Source organism: Phytophthora cinnamomi (genome assembly GCF_018691715.1).
Source record: "Phytophthora cinnamomi strain GKB4 chromosome Unknown Contig46, whole genome shotgun sequence".
NCBI lineage: Eukaryota > Oomycota > Peronosporomycetes > Peronosporales > Peronosporaceae > Phytophthora > Phytophthora cinnamomi.
In genome coordinates, this window is record NW_027150979.1 from 534,013 (window position 1) to 553,233 (window position 19,221).

Below are 19,221 nucleotides of genomic sequence, written 5' to 3' on the forward strand. Positions count from 1 at the left end.
AGTGAATTCGGGTCAAATGGGTGGAAGCACGCACTTGTAATGCGCTCAATTCGTGCTGAGGGGATTCTAGTATCGGGACGTCGCAGCTCCTGCTGTGTTTGACCAGTCTCAGCATCTACACAGCACGCCAATCCATCGTATCCGCCTGAAAGTATTTGTTTCCCATCCAGCGACCACCTTGCACGTCTAACGCCGAGCGAATGGTGCGTGAACACACGTCGAGATCTCTCCAGCCCTTCCGCTGAGCATTTCCAAACTCGCACCGTAGCATCCATAGACGACGACAGAAACAAGTCGGGATGCTGCGGGTGCCACTGGAGCTCGTTAATTGCCTTGCTGTGGCCAACGAACCTTTGTCGGTCTCTTTTCAGTAATGGAATCACTCTGTTGGGTTCGAAATCCGCAGTCGGCATGCTCGCACTTGCTTCGTCTCTATTGAACAATGACAGATCAGTGTTTGGACCATCATTGACTGCCTCATTTGAAGCTGCAACAGGCGATGGAGGTTGTCGCCGACGTCGCTTGACTGCATAGCCGCGAAACCTGAAGGCGTCTTCCTCCCTCGTGCTTCGATGCGCAATAGTTCGCCGTTGACCGGCTAGTCGCTCGGCTACAAGTTGTCGTCGCTTCTCCTCGTCGCATGTTGCTACTGGCGGTGCGGTGGAAGGTATCGGCCTTGTTGTTACTAGTGCGGGAGGGTGGACGCTCTCAGTTGGCGACGACGGAGGGGACGGAGAGGAAGCGTACTGCAAGATGGCGTCCATGCTTGGATGGTCTCATGTGAAGTCGCCAACTTGAGGTGTTAAATGTGTCTTCGCCCAATCAGATCTTTTAGACTGTGTTTTGACCAATCAGATGCGATCTGTAACGGCGGAACGGCATCTGAGGCAGCGAGGAGTTCATAGTTGAACTGACTGCAGAAGTTCTACCTACATTGACATTGCGGCGATGCCTGCCGATCGCGACGCCACCGAGCCCCCGCGCGTGTACGCGGTGGGGGACTTCAGCTGGATGGAGGACGAACGCTACGGCGGCAAGAAGTCGCTGTGGACGCGCGTGAAGGAGGACCCGCTGGTGCCGCTGGGCTGCGCTGCCACCACGGCCGTGCTGCTGGGCGGCCTGATGACGTTCCAGCGCGGTCAATCCAAGCTGGGCAACAAGTTCATGCAGGCACGCGTGGTGGTACAGACGGCCACCGTCTTGGCTCTGGCTGGCGGCGCTGCGCTGGCCGCTGGCGAGAAGCAGGAGAAGAGGAAGCAGAACTACGAGGACCGCATGCAGATCAAGCTGCGCGAGGACAAGTGAGTCAAATCAACGGTGGAATTGAGGTATAGTTACCGATGAATCAGGAGATGGAGATTCTCCATTGGAGAAGAAGAAGACGAAGAAGAAGGAGCCCGAGGTCGCCAATAACAATATTATGGTGAGGGTTTCAATACTATTGTAACGGCCGTTGTCACTCTATCGAGGATAACCCCGCTTCAATGACCGATCTTGAAGCGGCGCGATCCTTCCGCAAGCGCGCCGCATTCATCATCTCCCAAGGTGTCCGAGCGGCCATGAACGGGTACCTGCGCGGCAAATGCTCGTCGGAGCAGCAGCTGCTGAACGAGCTGGCTAAGCTGCTGGGCGCCAAGGACGTGGCGTCTCGCAAGATGGCGGACGTGCTGCGCGCGCTCACCTTCTTCTACACGTCGGCGGCGCGGGGCTCGCGCATCCCGCAGTCGCTGCTCAGCGGGCTCTGCAGTCTGCTGCCGCAGCTCAAGGACAAGAAGGAGATGGTTCTCCTCAAGGACGAGCACCAGCGGATTGCCCGCATCGCGCTGTGTCTCCTCGCGCGGCTCATCGACCAGTTCGAGATCCAGAGGGAGGTGGCAGCCAGACTCACGGACTCGCAGAAGCTGAACCAAGAGCAGAGTGTTGATCCGGCGGAGCAAGTGCTGTCCAGCTTCCTCGTGACCCTGGAGACTGCGGTGATGACACCCGCAGGATTGTTGCTGCCACGACAGCGAGCCACACTACGAGTTTACGCACAATTGTGTCGGGTGTTTCGGAAACGAGAGCAACTGGTGACCTATGCAACGACGGTATTGCAACAATCACCTGTGCTAGCCGAAAATGCAGTGGATGCTAAAGGTAAAAAGGTAGCCCCTCCGGGACCTGCACACTTTGGAGCTGTGGCGGGGGCTTGCCACGCACTGCGGTTCCACACAGTGCAGGATGAACAAGTGTTTGCAGTTGATAAATTGGTGCAGCTTGCCTTCACGATGCCATCGGGTACAGCGTCTCGCCACGCTGCAAAGACGCTGGTATCCCTCTTGACGTCGTCCTCGATTAACGATGACAGACCGTCGAATGCAGTGAAGACAGCGAAGGCGATTGAACTGTTCTTGCTCAAAGCGCGCCCGCGTACATTACTTGGTGGCGACTCCCTGACTTCTGTGTACCTGCTGCGTCTGTGTGGCCAAATGTACCGATTGCCAGTTCATCAACAACAGCAGCAGCAACCTTTGGTAACAAACGGCTCTGACCCAAATCCTGACTCGACACTGTTAGATAAATCGTCTGGTACAAGTCCGCAATCGACCGACCAGAACCCAGCTCTGCAAGGATTCTTCGTGTCAAACGCGCTTTCAGCGCAGCTACAAGACTATTTAACGGATGTTGTACAAGGTGCTGCCACGGATGGTTCGGCCTTAAAATGCATGGTGGCACCCGCTGTTCTCCTGGTGGCAATTGAGGAGTTGTTGCGGGGAACTTCTCCGGAGGCTAGCGTTCGTAAGCAGTCAAACTGGGGCTCCGCGTGCATTTTTGAGCTTGTGGCAGCTGCGTTACTATCTCTGCTTCCTACACCAGCTAAGCCAGTTCCCGATACGATTACGCTACATCGTGTGTGTCGCGCTGTGCAGTTTGTAGCAGAGCGTCTCGATACTATCGTTCTTCAACTGAGTGCGTCATCTGGACTAGCTGTGGTGATTCCAAACTACTTGAGCAACCTTACAATGCGCATGCGATCCCTAACAGAACACAGGAATGCCTTCGTAGCTTGCGAGGCTCTTCGCGCATATGCTTGGTTGCTACCGCGAAGTAGCATAAGTACTGAGCAGAACGGGACCAATCAAGACGACTGGGCAAACCTCTTTTGGCAGCTTGAAGTGCTCCCGTTCAACCGAATCCAACCAGAACGTCGAGCTGCAATTGCCTGGACGTTGTTTCGTCGTTGCGTGACCACACCAAAATCGTACGGATATGCGGTCGAGACGCCTTTACTTGCCGGATGTCTTCGCATAGTTCTCGCATGGTTTCGAATGCGCCCGTGTGTATGGCAAGCTGCTCTATTGACGGCACTATGGCGCACGGCACTGGGAGAATGTCTGGCACCCTTAGGCGATGCTGTCTTTTTATCCATCACCGAGCTCCTGGACTTTCAATGTTCTCCGACGGACAGTGCCGCCCAAGACAGTCTTGTGGTAAAGCAAAGTGCTATGCAATTTCTGAGCCACCGGGAAGGAGGTATGCGATATGTTGTTCGAAACGAAGCGTGGAGTTATCCTCTTATTTTACGTCTTACCAAGCAGGCTCTACTTGAAACCGGCACATCGCAGCGATTAAGTACTCGTGCACTTTCACAACTACGTGATGAAGCACATCTTCAAGGGTTTTCTGCATTATCACAGCAAGTAATGTCGACTTTGGGATTCTTGCAGAGGACAGCGAGACAATCCACACTGAATGGAGACGATACCAATATGCAAACGTTTTCTCTTCAGGACGAACCACTCCCGGATGATGGAGCTGTAGCCGCTGTGGACGATGATCCTTTTTCAGATTTTAGGGCACCTGATGAAGCAGCTAGTACCACGGAGGTCAATGCTCTCGATGATCCCTTTGCTGATGCAATTCGTAGCAACAGTGCGACAGCGTCCGATTTTACGAGCTGGAATGATACCGACGAAACATTTAAGGCCGAACCAACTTCGATGAGTGACTTCAAGGTCTCAGCCAATAGTTCTTTACATGCTGATTCCTGGGGTGAAATTGACGCTGCGGATAAACAAGGCAAAACTACTAGTACGAAGACAGATCCCTTTGAGACGACAGGTACTACAGGATTTTCAAGCTGGCCCGATGGTAGTACGACAACGCAGCAGAACCAAGTTAGCAGCACAACAGACAACTTCTTCGGGAACTTTTCGGTAGCTGATGGCACGGAATCTTCGTTTGCGTCATGGGGTGACGGAAACCCAAGCCAAACAACGTTTGATGTTGATAGTAATTCCTTCGGATCAGCGTTCACTAGCTGGCAGGAGCCAGAAGAAGATGACAGGTCTACCCTGCCTACCAACATGACTTCAACCCACCTTGCTCATGAAACATCAACGTCGCCAGCATCAACAGAATGGAGTGTTTCACCAACATTCAATAGTCATAACATTAGCGATACTACACAAACCGCATCCGAAGCAACAGAACCCCTCCATAATACTGCAATGGATCTCAAGACTAGAACCATCGACAACTTTTCAACGGACACACACGGCACGACCACCACGGTGAGCACGACTGAGGAGCCATCGTTTTCCGCCAGCTTCGACGCGCCCGCATCAGACTTTGGTCCGCCCGCAACAGACTTCAGTCCGGCAGCAGACTTCGGCTCGCCAGCGGAATCCCCAGCATTCGACGACGGTGCCGCAGTAGGCCGACCTGGCGACTTCGGGGTTGAGGCCGCTCCCGAGGACAGTGCGGTGGCTGCCGAGACCGGCAGGACGAACAGCTTCTCGACGGAGACGCACGGTACGACCACCGCGGTGAGCACGACTGAGGAGCCATCGTTTTCCGCCAGCTTCGACGCGCCCGCATCAGACTTTGGTCCGCCCGCAACAGACTTCAGTCCGGCAGCAGACTTCGGCTCGCCAGCGGAATCCCCAGCATTCGACGACGGTGCCGCAGTAGGCCGACCTGGCGACTTCGGGGTTGAGGCCGCTCCCGAGGACAGTGCGGTGGCTGCCGAGACCGGCAGGACGAACAGCTTCTCGACGGAGACGCACGGTACGACCACCGCGGTGAGCACGACTGAGGAGCCATCGTTTTCCGCCAGCTTCGACGCGCCCGCATCAGACTTTGGTCCGCCCGCAACAGACTTCAGTCCGGCAGCAGACTTCGGCTCGCCAGCGGAATCCCCAGCATTCGACGACGGTGCCGCAGTAGGCCGACCTGGCGACTTCGGGGTTGAGGCCGCTCCCGAGGACAGTGCGGTGGCTGCCGAGACCGGCAGGACGAACAGCTTCTCGACGGAGACGCACGGTACGACCACCGCGGTGAGCACGACTGAGGAGCCATCGTTTTCCGCCAGCTTCGACGCGCCCGCATCAGACTTTGGTCCGCCCGCAACAGACTTCAGTCCGGCAGCAGACTTCGGCCCGCCAGCGGAATCCCCAGCATTCGACGACGGTGCCGCAGTAGGCCGACCTGGCGACTTCGGGGTTGAGGCCGCTCCCGAGGACAGTGCGGTGGCTGCCGAGACCGGCAGGACGAACAGCTTCTCGACGGAGACGCACGGTACGACCACCGCGGTGAGCACGACTGAGGAGCCATCGTTTTCCGCCAGCTTCGACGCGCCCGCATCAGACTTTGGTCCGCCCGCAACAGACTTCAGTCCGGCAGCAGACTTCGGCCCGCCAGCGGAATCCCCAGCATTCGACGACGGTGCCGCAGTAGGCCGACCTGGCGACTTCGGGGTTGAGGCCGCTCCCGAGGACAGTGCGGTGGCTGCCGAGACCGGCAGGACGAACAGCTTCTCGACGGAGACGCACGGTACGACCACCGCGGTGAGCACGACTGAGGAGCCATCGTTTTCCGCCAGCTTCGACGCGCCCGCATCAGACTTTGGTCCGCCCGCAACAGACTTCAGTCCGGCAGCAGACTTCGGCCCGCCAGCGGAATCCCCAGCATTCGACGACGGTGCCGCAGTAGGCCGACCTGGCGACTTCGGGGTTGAGGCCGCTCCCGAGGACAGTGCGGTGGCTGCCGAGACCGGCAGGACGAACAGCTTCTCGACGGAGACGCACGGTACGACCACCGCGGTGAGCACGACTGAGGAGCCATCGTTTTCCGCCAGCTTCGACGCGCCCGCATCAGACTTTGGTCCGCCCGCAACAGACTTCAGTCCGGCAGCAGACTTCGGCCCGCCAGCGGAATCCCCAGCATTCGACGACGGTGCCGCAGTAGGCCGACCTGGCGACTTCGGGGTTGAGGCCGCTCCCGAGGACAGTGCGGTGGCTGCCGAGACCGGCAGGACGAACAGCTTCTCGACGGAGACGCACGGTACGACCACCGCGGTGAGCACGACTGAGGAGCCATCGTTTTCCGCCAGCTTCGACGCGCCCGCATCAGACTTTGGTCCGCCCGCAACAGACTTCAGTCCGGCAGCAGACTTCGGCCCGCCAGCGGAATCCCCAGCATTCGACGACGGTGCCGCAGTAGGCCGACCTGGCGACTTCGGGGTTGAGGCCGCTCCCGAGGACAGTGCGGTGGCTGCCGAGACCGGCAGGACGAACAGCTTCTCGACGGAGACGCACGGTACGACCACCGCGGTGAGCACGACTGAGGAGCCATCGTTTTCCGCCAGCTTCGACGCGCCCGCATCAGACTTTGGTCCGCCCGCAACAGACTTCAGTCCGGCAGCAGACTTCGGCCCGCCAGCGGAATCCCCAGCATTCGACGACGGTGCCGCAGTAGGCCGACCTGGCGACTTCGGGGTTGAGGCCGCTCCCGAGGACAGTGCGGTGGCTGCCGAGACCGGCAGGACGAACAGCTTCTCGACGGAGACGCACGGTACGACCACCGCGGTGAGCACGACTGAGGAGCCATCGTTTTCCGCCAGCTTCGACGCGCCCGCATCAGACTTTGGTCCGCCCGCAACAGACTTCAGTCCGGCAGCAGACTTCGGCTCGCCAGCGGAATCCCCAGCATTCGACGACGGTGCCGCAGTAGGCCGACCTGGCGACTTCGGGGTTGAGGCCGCTCCCGAGGACAGTGCGGTGGCTGCCGAGACCGGCAGGACGAACAGCTTCTCGACGGAGACGCACGGTACGACCACCGCGGTGAGCACGACTGAGGAGCCATCGTTTTCCGCCAGCTTCGACGCGCCCGCATCAGACTTTGGTCCGCCCGCAACAGACTTCAGTCCGGCAGCAGACTTCGGCTCGCCAGCGGAATCCCCAGCATTCGACGACGGTGCCGCAGTAGGCCGACCTGGCGACTTCGGGGTTGAGGCCGCTCCCGAGGACAGTGCGGTGGCTGCCGAGACCGGCAGGACGAACAGCTTCTCGACGGAGACGCACGGTACGACCACCGCGGTGAGCACGACTGAGGAGCCATCGTTTTCCGCCAGCTTCGACGCGCCCGCATCAGACTTTGGTCCGCCCGCAACAGACTTCAGTCCGGCAGCAGACTTCGGCCCGCCAGCGGAATCCCCAGCATTCGACGACGGTGCCGCAGTAGGCCGACCTGGCGACTTCGGGGTTGAGGCCGCTCCCGAGGACAGTGCGGTGGCTGCCGAGACCGGCAGGACGAACAGCTTCTCGACGGAGACGCACGGTACGACCACCGCGGTGAGCACGACTGAGGAGCCATCGTTTTCCGCCAGCTTCGACGCGCCCGCATCAGACTTTGGTCCGCCCGCAACAGACTTCAGTCTGGCAGCAGACTTCGGCCCGCCAGCGGAATCCCCAGCATTCGACGACGGTGCCGCAGTAGGCCGACCTGGCGACTTCGGTGTTGAGGCCGCTCCCGAGGACAGTGCGGTGGCTGCCGAGACCGGCAGGACGAACAGCTTCTCGACGGAGACGCACGGTACGACCACCGCGGTGAGCACGACTGAGGAGCCATCGTTTTCCGCCAGCTTCGACGCGCCCGCATCAGACTTTGGTCCGCCCGCAACAGACTTCAGTCCGGCAGCAGACTTCGGCTCGCCAGCGGAATCCCCAGCATTCGACGACGGTGCCGCAGTAGGCCGACCTGGCGACTTCGGGGTTGAGGCCGCTCCCGAGGACAGTGCGGTGGCTGCCGAGACCGGCAGGACGAACAGCTTTTCGACGGATACACATCAAACACCTTGTTTGGCTGAGGATTTGGACATGTGTGTAGAATTTGCTCATAAAGTGGATATTGTTGGCGTTGGTGATGCTACTGGCTGTGGAGATACAAGGAACGCTGGGGATACGGATTCAATTGTCCCGAGTGCTATAGAAGGCGACGCTAGTTTGGAACCCGATGCTGATACGCTAGCTGACGTTGATAGACTTTCTCCAGACTCCGATCCAGACTTCACCTTGAACGAAGAGGCAACGAGACCAGAAGCAGCATTTGAAGACTTGTCGGGTGGAATAGAGCTTGATGCTTCTGCTGTAGCGACGGAGTTTGACGCCGCCATCACCGCATCTCCCGAAAAGCCAGCAGCAGATATTAGTTTTGATGACGAGTTTGACGAGATTTTTGGCGATGCTCCTGCAGCAACGGCTTCCAGTAGTGCAAGTGAACCCTCTGAAGTGGCAGCCCAGCTCGACAAGTACGATGAGGAGTTTGACGAGATATTTGGTGAAGCAGCAGCTGCACCCGACACGAAGCATAATAACCTAGGTGGTGAAGACCAAGCAGCTTCTGGTGTGGAAGTACGTACAGGAACGCCGGCATCGGACTTTTCATTCCGCTAGCGTAGATAATCGACGATACTATAGCAAGACAGCAAAAATAAAAGGCAAACGAAAAGTGTTTTGGGAGGTGCTGTGCGAACTGGAGTGCTCTCCTCCTGCTTCACAAGTCTGCTAGTTCTTTGACTTGTTCCTACTGCACTCGACTCTCTACTTCTTGGAGCCTTGATTACTTGTCGCTGCTTCACTTAAACGTGTTGAAGTCGCGAACCTCGTTCACAATTTCTAGGGCGCGCTGGAGTAGTGTTCGCATCTCGTCGCAGTTCGAGCGTCGGGCAGCAATGTCGCCCGTCTCAGCCAACAGCTCGGAGAGCTTGTCCTCGCGGTACAGGGATGACACCAGCTCGTTCTGAATATTTTCCTTAGAGTGCCCCACCATGAAGCACATAATGGCCTTGGGCACCAGATCCAGAAAGTTTTTCCGGACGATATCGAAGTAAGACGCGAGTAGACTCTTAATGATTTCTGTCTCGATGCGCTCGCGATCCGTCGGGTCATCCCCCTGTCGCATGCTCACTGGTACCTGAGGAAGCTTGACAACTGCAGGCTTTGAACTAGTGGAGCCATCCGCACCACTTTTCTTGCGTCCACCACCAAAGAACGACAGGAGGCCATTTCCTTCCTGCTTTTCCTCAGCAGCCCCAGCATTTCCAGCCGGAGCGGCACTTTGCTTTACTGGCTGTCCCGCACGGCGCGGGTCCTGGTTAATCATATTGTTGGTAGGTGCTCCCGCAGACGCCATCGTCTCGCGCTGCATCTTCTCCATCAGCTGCGCCACCGCGCGGCTACCGCCGATAAAGTCGGGGTGATTTGTGTTCACGTAAGCCAGCTCAATCTGAATAAGGTTCTGAATCATAGCTTGCGTCGGCACCAACGATGCACGGAGCATGCCATTCACCACCTCCATGACGCGGTCGCGCAGCTCGGGGAAGCGCGTCAGCTCGATCGTCTCGCACTGCGACGTCACACGCTGTAGCTCGTCAAACACGAGATCCACACACTGCAGACCAGGCTGCTCCAACCTGCTAATCTGGCGCTTGGCGAGCAACTCGAACGACACTTCCGGAACAAACAGCGATTGGCGTGGGCCGTTGGCGTTGCGAATGGTGGTGCGGATGTCCTCGTCACTGAGTCCATCAAACGGGTTGACCTCGCGCAGGGACTTCGAGAAGATCTCGTTGAAGATGTAGTTGATGCGCGCGCCGCCGTACAGCTCGTCCATTTCCACCAGTTGGTGGTTGCGTCCGTCCAGCGAGTTGGTGAAGTTGCTGGAGAAGTGCGACAGCAGGTTCAGCAGGCAGCCGCCCATTTCCGTGGGCGACATTTGCTCCGTGGGGGAGCCCATCTCGCCGAGCTCCTGGTCGAGGTCGGAGATCATGCTGCTGATCTTGGACTTGATGTCCGGGAGGCAGTCCCTGATGTGGTGCATGAGGATCGTGTTGAGCGTCTTGGACAGGTACTGGGTGCCCATCCTGGAGGCGATGGCTCTGTAGGCGGGGTGCGTCTTGAAGAAGTTCTGCTCCTTGGACAGCGACTCGCGGATGGACAGCTGCGAGTTGATGTCGGCCTGGCTGCGGTTGACCACGCCGACGTAGCCCCTCTTGAGCGGGATGACGCGCCCCTGCAGCATGTCCATGGCGTCCGTGCCGTCGTCCATGAGGTCGAGCTTGGTGAGCACGCCGATGGTGCGCTGTCCGTCCGGGTCGATCTCGCGCGCCATCTTGAGCGCGTCGCTGTTGGCCAGGTCCGTGTTGGCGGACGTGACGGCCAGGATGATGGAGTTGGGGTTCGAGATGAACTCGGTGCACATGTCTCGGATCTGCTCCTCGATGTTCACGGGCTGGTCGCCCACGGGCACCTTGGTGATGCCCGGCAGGTCCACGAGCGTCAGGTTGAGCACGTAGGGCGAGAAGACCTTGAGGTTGATGCTCTTGTTGCTGATGCCCTTGTTCTTGCCCGTGATGCGGTCCGTCTCCTTCTCGATCTCGCGCCGGATCTCGTCGAAGTCCGTCAACTTCTGGCCGGGCATGTGCAGGAACTCGCCCCACTCCTCGGCCTGCGGCTCCGAGCCGTCCTCGGCGGGCACGACGGCCGACGAGTTGTACAGCTGCAGCACCAGCGGGCGGCGCGTCACGATGCCCGAGCCGCGCGGCAGGAAGTCCTTGCCCACGATGTTCTCCAGCACCGACGACTTGCCGCTGCTCTGGCTGCCGATGACCACGATCTGCGGCAGGTTGATGGGCGACTGCCCGATGGCGCTGAACACGTCCTGCAGCTTGTTGATGATGGGGATCAGCTGGTCCATGGCGGCTCCGTGCGGCTCGGACTGGGGGGGAATGCGCTCTTCCGCGCGCGGCGCCTCGCAAGATGAGCTTTCTCGCTGATTTATACGAGTAAAACCTCGGGAGAGAGAATGCGTCGCGAGGTTTTTCCGTTGTTGAAGCGCGATGTGCAACACATCAAGTTTAAGTAGACACTAAAGTGAGGGGGATACCAATAGTGCCATGCATGTTTGGGCTGCCAGTCATCGATCGATCAAGCCATGGACACGGAGCTGCAGTGGCGCGACCTGCACCTGCTGCACGTGCACCGCGACACGCTGCGCTGCGCCTTCACGCGATGCATCGCCTGCTGCTACAAGATCGCGCTGCACAGCCGCCCGGGGCTGCTGCCCAACGTGCGCCCGGAGATGTGTCCGCGCATGGCCAAGAAGACCAACGAATCTGACCAGGCGACGCCGGAAGCCGCTGAGCCTGCGCAGCGGCACTGCGTGGGCCTGTACGACGCGGAGAAGACGAAGAGCCTCTTGACGGTGGGCGACGGCAACTTCTCGTACTCGCTGGCGCTCGCACGCGCGCTGGGCCCGGACGCGGGCGTGACGCTCGTCGCCACGTCGCACGAGAGCAAGCAGACCGTGCTGGACACGTACCCGGACGGCGAGGGGATCCTCGCCGAGCTGAACGCCATGCCGCACGTGACGGTGCAACACGAGGTGGACGCCACGGACGCCGAGCAGATGAAGCAGCTCGGCCTGTTCGACCGCGTGATCTGGAACTTCCCCTGCGTCCGCGCGCCGCGCGGAGAGGACGGACAGAACCAGGAGATGGAAATGAACAAGCAGCTCCTGCACGGCTTCTTCGCCCACGTGGGGCAGATGCTCACGCCCACGGGCCAAGTGCACGTGACGCACAAGACCAAGGCTCCGTTCGGCCAGTGGGGCATCGAGAACATCGCCAAGACCAACAAACTGCGTCACCAGCAGTCCGTCATCTTCGATCGTTGCCTGTACCCCGGCTACTCGAACAAGAAGGTGCTCTCCAAGGGATCGTTCCCGATCTGGGACTCCCAGACGTTCATATTCGTGCCGGAGGACCGTGCTGAGTCTGAGACGCCAGCCGACGGCGACGATGCTGCTGCTTCTGACAGTAGCGCTCCGGTCGAGCCCGTCACATTGGACACCCTTAAGAAGGTTTACTTGCTTTTGACGCCATCCCTCGACGACATGCTCGGATCGAAGAAGAGGAAGGGGTTCAACAAAAACAAGGCCCCGAAGATTGTTAGCGGTACGGAAGGCGACAGCAGCAGCAAGGACAAGAGTGCTAACAACAACGACAACACTAAGAAGCACAAGGGAAACAACAAGCGTAAACACGCTGCTTCCGGCCACGCGAAGGGAGGCAAACAGTCGGGCAGGAAAAAAGGCCGCAGGTCATGATCTCCTCCGATCGAGGACTTTTCATCAAACAATAGACTGCATCAAAATTTGTTTCAGTTTGTTGTTGTGGCTGGATGTTAGCTTTACCGGCACGTGCAATTCTCTGCGTGTCCAACTACAGTACAGTAGTACTTTACTTCCTGTCTGTGAGGTCAGGAGTTCCCTTGTACCGGCGGTAGCGCTTCTGAATTCTTGTGGCCGCCCGCTCCAGTGTGTGTGCTCCGATCAAAACAAACAACCGATCGGTGCTCAAGATGCTGAGGTTGGATTTCGGTGTCGTAATGACGATGGGAAGGTCAACATGGTTTGATGACCCCATCGCTTGAGTAGACATGCGATAAATGCCGATGCAAATGCCCGAATACGAAGAGCCTGCAAACAAGTGAAAGGCATCTGCGTACGTGCAACCGTTCTACGACAAACGCAAATGGCAAAAAGAAGTGAGAAAAGAACACGTATGTAAGTCTGCCGATCATACTTACTCGAAGGGCACGTGGGACCGAGAAGGTGTGAATTACGCCTGTACATCGAGGTCCTCCAACCAATTGCCGGACGATCTTGTGAATTGACGGGTTGAAGTACGTCTGCACAACCATGTTCTCGCACAACTCCGGGTGGAGGATGCGGCCCGACATGTAGAGAGGTAGACCGAAAATCTCCTTTTCGGATTTTTGCTCGGGAGCTTCATGCTGGAGAATGTTATCCCAAAGATTCAGCACTTCCATGCCCGAAAAGTCTGTTGCGATGCCACTGTTTTCACTTTCAGTCCTAGACATCGCAGTGTGCAGTTGGTTAAGCTGGAATGACATGCCCATAAACTTCGAGTTGGCCTCATCGGCGAGCTCGGTCACAGTGAAGATCTTCGAGAAATCCATCTTTAGCTCCACAAGCATCGTCGCAAAAATGGCTTCCGCATCCGCGATGCTTGATTCCAACTCTGCATCATGCGCCGACTCGGAAATGATGGTCGTTTTTGCTCGTTTTCCAAGAACAATGACTGCAGCTGCAGCTTTTGCACCCGCACGTTGCAAGTCCGAGTACACGAGAGGACTTCCACGCACGTAAAACTGAATAAACAAAAGTTAGGTAAAGAATAGACTGGATCAGAAAAAATACTTGTAAACGCACCACATTTTTGAAGGAGGACAGCATTCGCATCAACATAGGAGATGGCTCCGCCGTATCCAGAATGGTAATTGGAGGGTGGCTCGTGGCGTAAGGACTGCGGAGAGGTGAGATGAGCCACTGCAAGCCATCGAGTGATTCTTCACCCAAAAAACTGCAGATCACAATGTGGTTTGAGTGTAAGAGAACGTCGAGTGGCGGGGTTCTAAGGGTGCTGTTGGAAGGCGCGGGAAACGAACTCTGCGTCGCGTTGCCTCCCTGGTAGCCTGGGTGTACTTGATGCACTTCGTAGGGGTTGCCACTGATAACTGTGCGATTAGAATTCTTGAAATTCAGAGCAATACTCTCCAACGAGCGATCCTGGTTTGCAAAGACACCAACCACAACGTTAGATGAAACAAGTTGCATATCGCAGTAATTGCGGGCGCACCAGAACAAGTGATCCGGTCCTTGAGGTTGTCAGCTGACCAAGCGTACAAGCCAAAACAAAATAAGTTGATAGCTCCTTCGATCAGTCATGAAGCGGAAACTTACTGGGCTGCGGCGCTTCATGGACTCGTAGTTCGGGGTCATGTATGCTGTGTACGCTGTCAAGCTCCTTAACTCGTCGCATGGTAGATCATCGTCGTGTGTGGCAGTCAGCATAGGTTGATAGACGTCCCCCGTTGGGTTCATGAACGTGGAAGTGCTGCCTGGCCGTCGCATGTCTTCCCTGCTCACTTCCTTTGGGCAGATTTTGTAGTTGAATACTTGATCGAGATCGTCGGCGATGCAGTAACACTGAATCCATTCCGTCATAAGCAAACTTTCTCCCGGATTTAGAAGAACGCGTGACTCGATATTGTCGTGAAATCCTGAATCTTCATCGGAGAACATAACTTCCACGCCGATCAGCAGTACCGTGCCTGAGGTTTCTTGAAAAATCTGAAGTGCTGCTTGTGAAAAGGTTAAACCCGCGTAGTTCTAAGTTGCAGTACAGCACAAACCGTTAGATAAATTAGCAGTAGAGAGTGTAGCTGACACATAGTAAAGGAAGGAGTTTACCTTGGACAGGTGGATAAGATACATTTCCTTTGCAGCACCCGCGTAATACTCCTTGATCCAGCTACGTTCAGACAATCCCTGTTCGGCAACATCGGTGGTGAGGATATCGGGGCCCATGGATTTATCTTTTCCGATCACATTTAGAAGCGGTGTCGATTTTTCGTTTGTATCTTCGCTTGTGTCGACGGAGAGACTGGAGGCAAGGTTCGACAACATGGTTGAGATACCGTTGGCGACAGCATTCTGAGCTAACGACCCCATTTTGATGACATTTTCACAGATGATGTCGTCTGGGTGCACGCCAGCAGCCAACATGTGCCGAGCATTCTCAGCTCGGAGCACCATCACCAAAAAACGTACAGACGACCTACAGGGCAAGCAGGTTAACAGAAAACCCGTAATACTTATGCAGCACAGCAAGTTGGCACTTACCCGACATAGCGTTTGGTGGCGAGCACACGCATGATGTTCATTGCATCTTCCGTCGCAGCGTCGCCCGTGAGCTTGTCAGGGAACACAAATACCGCTCTAGCATCGCGGGCCAGAGATCGTTCCAAGTCCTCTGAGCGCGTGGCGTTACCGGCAATGTATGTAACTCGAGATGCGAAGATGGGGTCCGCCTTGAGCTTCGTAATAAGCGGTTTCGTAAACTTTGAATTTCTCTCACCGAGCACAACAGCCTCAAGCTGCTGTGTGTCCGTGTCACTCATGTGATCCGCGTGAAAAAGCTCCCGCAGAATAGCTGAAAGCTGAGCAAAGGACGGATTACCGATTACAAGCACGTGCTTGGAGTCAGGCTTGGGTGTGTACGGTGGGTTTCCGATCTGGCGCAACTTGTACAAGCTGATGAGATTATCAATCTCCATCGAGAACAAAATGATGCCCATGACGATAAACATAATAGCCAAGAGCCGGCTGGGCACTGTTTGCGGGGCGTTGTCGCCATAGCCAACCGTTCCAAGAGTCTGCAGGAGAAATCACACGATACATCGTATTAGTTGACACAAGCGCGGCAAACCCAACCCATATCGTCACACGTACCACGACAGTGAAATAGAACGCAAACATCACCGACCAGGTTGCATCCGAACACTCGCTCGACTTGAGTCTTGTTACAGATCCATCAGTGCAGCTGTACAAGTGCGCGAATCCGTTGTTCGTGAAGAAGGGCATTTCACCCAGTGTCTCCAAAAAGAACATGATCGACGCGCCGACCATGATCATGAGCAAAATCTTGATACCCAGCCGGACCATCATCCAGCCTTTAGTCGACCTCGGGATGTGCTTCTCCATCTCCAGATAGCTCCGCAATATAAACACCGGGCGCATGACGGAGAAGTCCAAGTACGTTCGCGTTCGCACGCCTCCAATCACTTTGACAGACCCAAAGCCAACGCCGAAGTTGGACGCGAGGCACAGCAACTCGAGCAGCGTGAGGGGCGAGAAGCAGAAGAGGAGTTTGTACCGCGACGCCAAAAAGCGCACCACGTCGTCCACGATGGAAACCGCGTAGAGCCCCAGCACCGTGTAGTAGGACCACTCCGTCACGTCGTACGAGTTGAGTCTGGACATAGTGAGCCCCAGGATGCCGAAGGACACGAGCAATTGCACCGGCCGGTTCTGCACAGCGGTCAGTCACACACAGCGAAGGGATCAGCTACAATGTTAAAAATGCAGCACAGTTAAGTATCTCCGTACGATGATGGCGGCGGCGCGGGACGTGCGCGCCCATCGGCGACAGTTGAGCGAGAAGCCGAGCTCGCCCTTGCGCAGGGACTTGCGCTGGCGGCGAGACGCGGCCGTCCACACCAGCGCGATGAGCACTAGGCCGGCGAGCAGGTAGGCGGCGTGCACCACCTGCTCCTGCGTGTGGGCCCAGTCGGCCACGCAGCGAGGGGTGCTGGTGGTGACGTTGGCCTCCTCGTTCTGGTTCACGCAGATCATCCCCATGGCCGACGCCGGGCGGGATGAGGAGTGACGAATATTGAGTGTGGACAGTCGTTAGTGCGGGTTGTGGGAAAGGTAAAAGCAGACGGTGCGAGGCTTTGTGGTGGACTACAATCGAACGGGAGAGCTCGCGGCACCACGCTTCACCACGCAGCATGGCACTGCATTCGCGTTGCCTGCACCACCAAATTGTCGTCGCACGAGTAAAATGCGCACGTCAAACGCGGGCCGAAACTTTCTTTCGGCGCTTTCATTGAGCATTGACACTAGGAATTATAGTTTAATGCCAGTGGATAGTGGTAGTTTTGCCGCCCAGCATCTGCCACCGCATACAACTAGATTGCACGTCATGGATGCCTGCACTTGGTTAAGCTTTCTCAGACTACGTTAAAGGCTTCGGCAAACCTTCTTGGCCATCCAGCATGACAGCCAGTTAGTGTCATCTCTACGTCCTACGTCTACGAATGCAGTGGTGTTAATGGAGATGTAGCGTTGAGACAGGTCAAGTCACAAACACAAGAGAGTTCGCGCTTGGTTTAAAGTCGCCGTGATCGTGTCACTTGCTATTTCGTCGTACGACTTCTGCTCGCCCAAGGCTAAGTTGGCGAGCATACTTTTAATCCGACGGAGATGCATAAATCGAAGCCAACATGCAGAAGACACACACGTGCAATAAGTGGGGACACTCGTTCCTGCCGACAGCACGGGACGCCACACCTTCCTTCGCAGTTGGAAGCAAATTCTGTTGTGTTGCGTCCTCCACGTAAAACTGCAGTCTCCGCAAAACGGTTGGCTCCTATCGCATTTCTAAACGTACGAGTGATTTCACGGGTTTCTTAATTTGCTATCGATGTGGCGTACATAAATTTCAGTTTTAAGCCATTTCTAAAGTGTGTCATACACAGATTTGCATTTCTAATTGATCGAAAATGGCGCCAACCGAAGCAGCTGCGACCAAGCGGTCGGCGGAGGAGCAGCTCGAGGCCACCGTCAAGCGCGTCCGCTTCGAGCGCTCGGTATCCTCCAACGAGGCCACCTCGCTAGCAATTGGTTCGTGCTAATTGCAACGATTGCCTCTCAGCAGCTGCTCTAATTGCTTGTGTTTGTGCCTGCAGCCACCGACGCCGACCAAGTTGAAGCGCAGACGCTCGAGTGGTTCGCCCCCAAGTTCACGTACCACGCGTTCGGCACCGACGAAGCTGTAGACGGTTACGAAGGCCTCAAGATGTCGGTGGTTTTCAACGGATTTGACTTCCGCGCGCTGTTGGACGTCAAGTTCAAGGAGAAGGAGGACACGTACGGACTCTTGGCTCTTTGGGTGTACGTGACATTGAGGCAAGTGGCTGAAGGTGGATTGCCTCGTTTGTGGCTACAGGGCAGTTGATGTGGTTTCTAAGCTGACGCCGTCGCTGCCGGAGGGCTTCGTCCAGGATAAAGACGAATTTGTTGCAGCTCTGCGCAAGGCTGCGGCCGACTTTGTTGGCCCACCCGGTAACTGCATCGAGACATACACCACGAAACCTCTGACGAAAGTGGGCGAGGAGACAGCAGCTGAGCGGTATTTTGAGATCTACGAGTGTAAGTTGGAGGACAACGAGCCAGCTCAAAAACTCCTGGCCAACTTGCAGACACTCTCGCTGTGGTTCATTGAAGGCGAGTCGTTCAAATCTGATGTTTTGTCCGAAGTGCTGAGGCTCATCTTGATATAATGTATATCTGGTGTTGTAGGGGCGGACGCTGTGGACGTCACGGACCCGAGGTGGGTAGTCTATCTGCTATATGAGCGCGCGGAGGCAGGGAGCGGAGCGTTCCACCCTGTGGGGTTCATCACCGTCTTCAAGTTCTTCAACCCGCTTGGACGCAAAGCTGCACACTGCAAGCCCGACCAAAATGAGACGCACCGCATCTGTCAAGCTCTCATTTTCCCCACCTACCAACGCCAAGGTAAGAAGTGCATGCGCTGGTCGTTGCCTGTGGCGAATCTAACTGAGTTTTCAGGGCATGCCGAGCGTCTGGTGCACTGCATCCACGCGCAAGCAGTTGCGAATGAGCATGTGTACGAGCTGACAGTAGAGGACCCCGTGCCGGCGTTCTCAAGCGTGCGTAACCCTGTGCAGCATGTGTCGATTATTTACAATATGTTCTGACTCACGAAAATCTCGACGTGTATCCATGCAGCTACGCGACGTCGTGGACCTCAAGAACTGCGTCAAGCACGAGTTCTTCTCCCTGTCGCCCGAGGACAGCGCAGGCGCCGCCGGCACCGGACGTGGCACGGCGGCACTGACGACTGCCGACATCCTCGCCGTGCAGGAGAAGCTCAAGCTCACGCAGAAGCAGGTGCAGACCTGCTACGAGGCTCGCAAACTCGCGTTCGTGGACCCGAGCGACGAGGCGCAGCTCAAGAAATTTCGGCTCGAGGTGAAGAAGCGGCTGTTCCGCCTGCACACGGAGGAATTGGACGGCATGGGCAGCGCTGAGCGGCGCAAGGCCTTCCTCGAGGCCGAGTACCAGCGTCTGGCCACGCACTACGAGCAGATGGCTGCAAAAATTGGCCTCGCCCAAAAATTAGCTTAGTCTGATATTCGCAAATTCCAGCCAGTCGCAGGGCGGATCTGGTCTAATATTCGCCGTAGAGAGCCAATGGCCAAGCGTCAAAGCTGATTCAGAAATTTCGGT

General features: G+C 56.6%; 6 protein-coding genes across 6 annotated transcripts; 4 read left to right on the forward strand and 2 right to left on the reverse strand.

Moving 5' to 3' along the window:
- Positions 1-948: 948 nt before the first annotated feature.
- Positions 949-1,305, forward strand: IUM83_12745 (HIG1 domain family member 2A, mitochondrial; the record flags this gene model as incomplete). The annotated part of the gene is made up of 1 exon (XM_067937389.1): positions 949-1,305. One exon carries the CDS (start codon positions 949-951, stop codon positions 1,303-1,305), a length of 357 nt encoding a protein of 118 aa, XP_067790502.1.
- A 254-nt stretch (positions 1,306-1,559) lies between these two features.
- Positions 1,560-2,916, forward strand: IUM83_12746 (uncharacterized protein; the record flags this gene model as incomplete). Its single annotated transcript, XM_067937390.1, has 2 exons — positions 1,560-1,973; positions 2,857-2,916. The coding sequence occupies 2 exons, from the start codon at positions 1,560-1,562 to the stop codon at positions 2,914-2,916; spliced, it is 474 nt and encodes a 157-aa protein (XP_067790455.1).
- Positions 2,917-8,895: 5,979 nt separating this feature from the next.
- On the reverse strand, positions 8,896-11,016 carry IUM83_12747 (Dynamin-1 protein; the record flags this gene model as incomplete). Its single annotated transcript, XM_067937391.1, has 1 exon — positions 8,896-11,016. One exon carries the CDS (start codon positions 11,014-11,016, stop codon positions 8,896-8,898), a length of 2,121 nt encoding a protein of 706 aa, XP_067790412.1.
- A 237-nt stretch (positions 11,017-11,253) lies between these two features.
- On the forward strand, positions 11,254-12,426 carry IUM83_12748 (uncharacterized protein; the record flags this gene model as incomplete). The annotated part of the gene is made up of 1 exon (XM_067937392.1): positions 11,254-12,426. One exon carries the CDS (start codon positions 11,254-11,256, stop codon positions 12,424-12,426), a length of 1,173 nt encoding a protein of 390 aa, XP_067790494.1.
- A 133-nt stretch (positions 12,427-12,559) lies between these two features.
- IUM83_12749 (Voltage-gated Ion Channel (VIC) Superfamily) lies at positions 12,560-16,545 on the reverse strand (the record flags this gene model as incomplete). Its single annotated transcript, XM_067937393.1, has 9 exons — positions 12,560-12,838; positions 12,909-13,493; positions 13,555-13,911; positions 13,982-14,014; positions 14,086-14,514; positions 14,596-14,962; positions 15,028-15,560; positions 15,637-16,215; positions 16,294-16,545. The coding sequence occupies 9 exons, from the start codon at positions 16,543-16,545 to the stop codon at positions 12,560-12,562; spliced, it is 3,414 nt and encodes a 1,137-aa protein (XP_067790495.1).
- Positions 16,546-17,471: 926 nt separating this feature from the next.
- Positions 17,472-19,119, forward strand: IUM83_12750 (Histone acetyltransferase; the record flags this gene model as incomplete). Its single annotated transcript, XM_067937394.1, has 6 exons — positions 17,472-17,592; positions 17,658-17,838; positions 17,918-18,195; positions 18,271-18,486; positions 18,541-18,641; positions 18,721-19,119. 6 exons carry the CDS (start codon positions 17,472-17,474, stop codon positions 19,117-19,119), a joined length of 1,296 nt encoding a protein of 431 aa, XP_067790431.1.
- Positions 19,120-19,221: the final 102 nt, after the last annotated feature.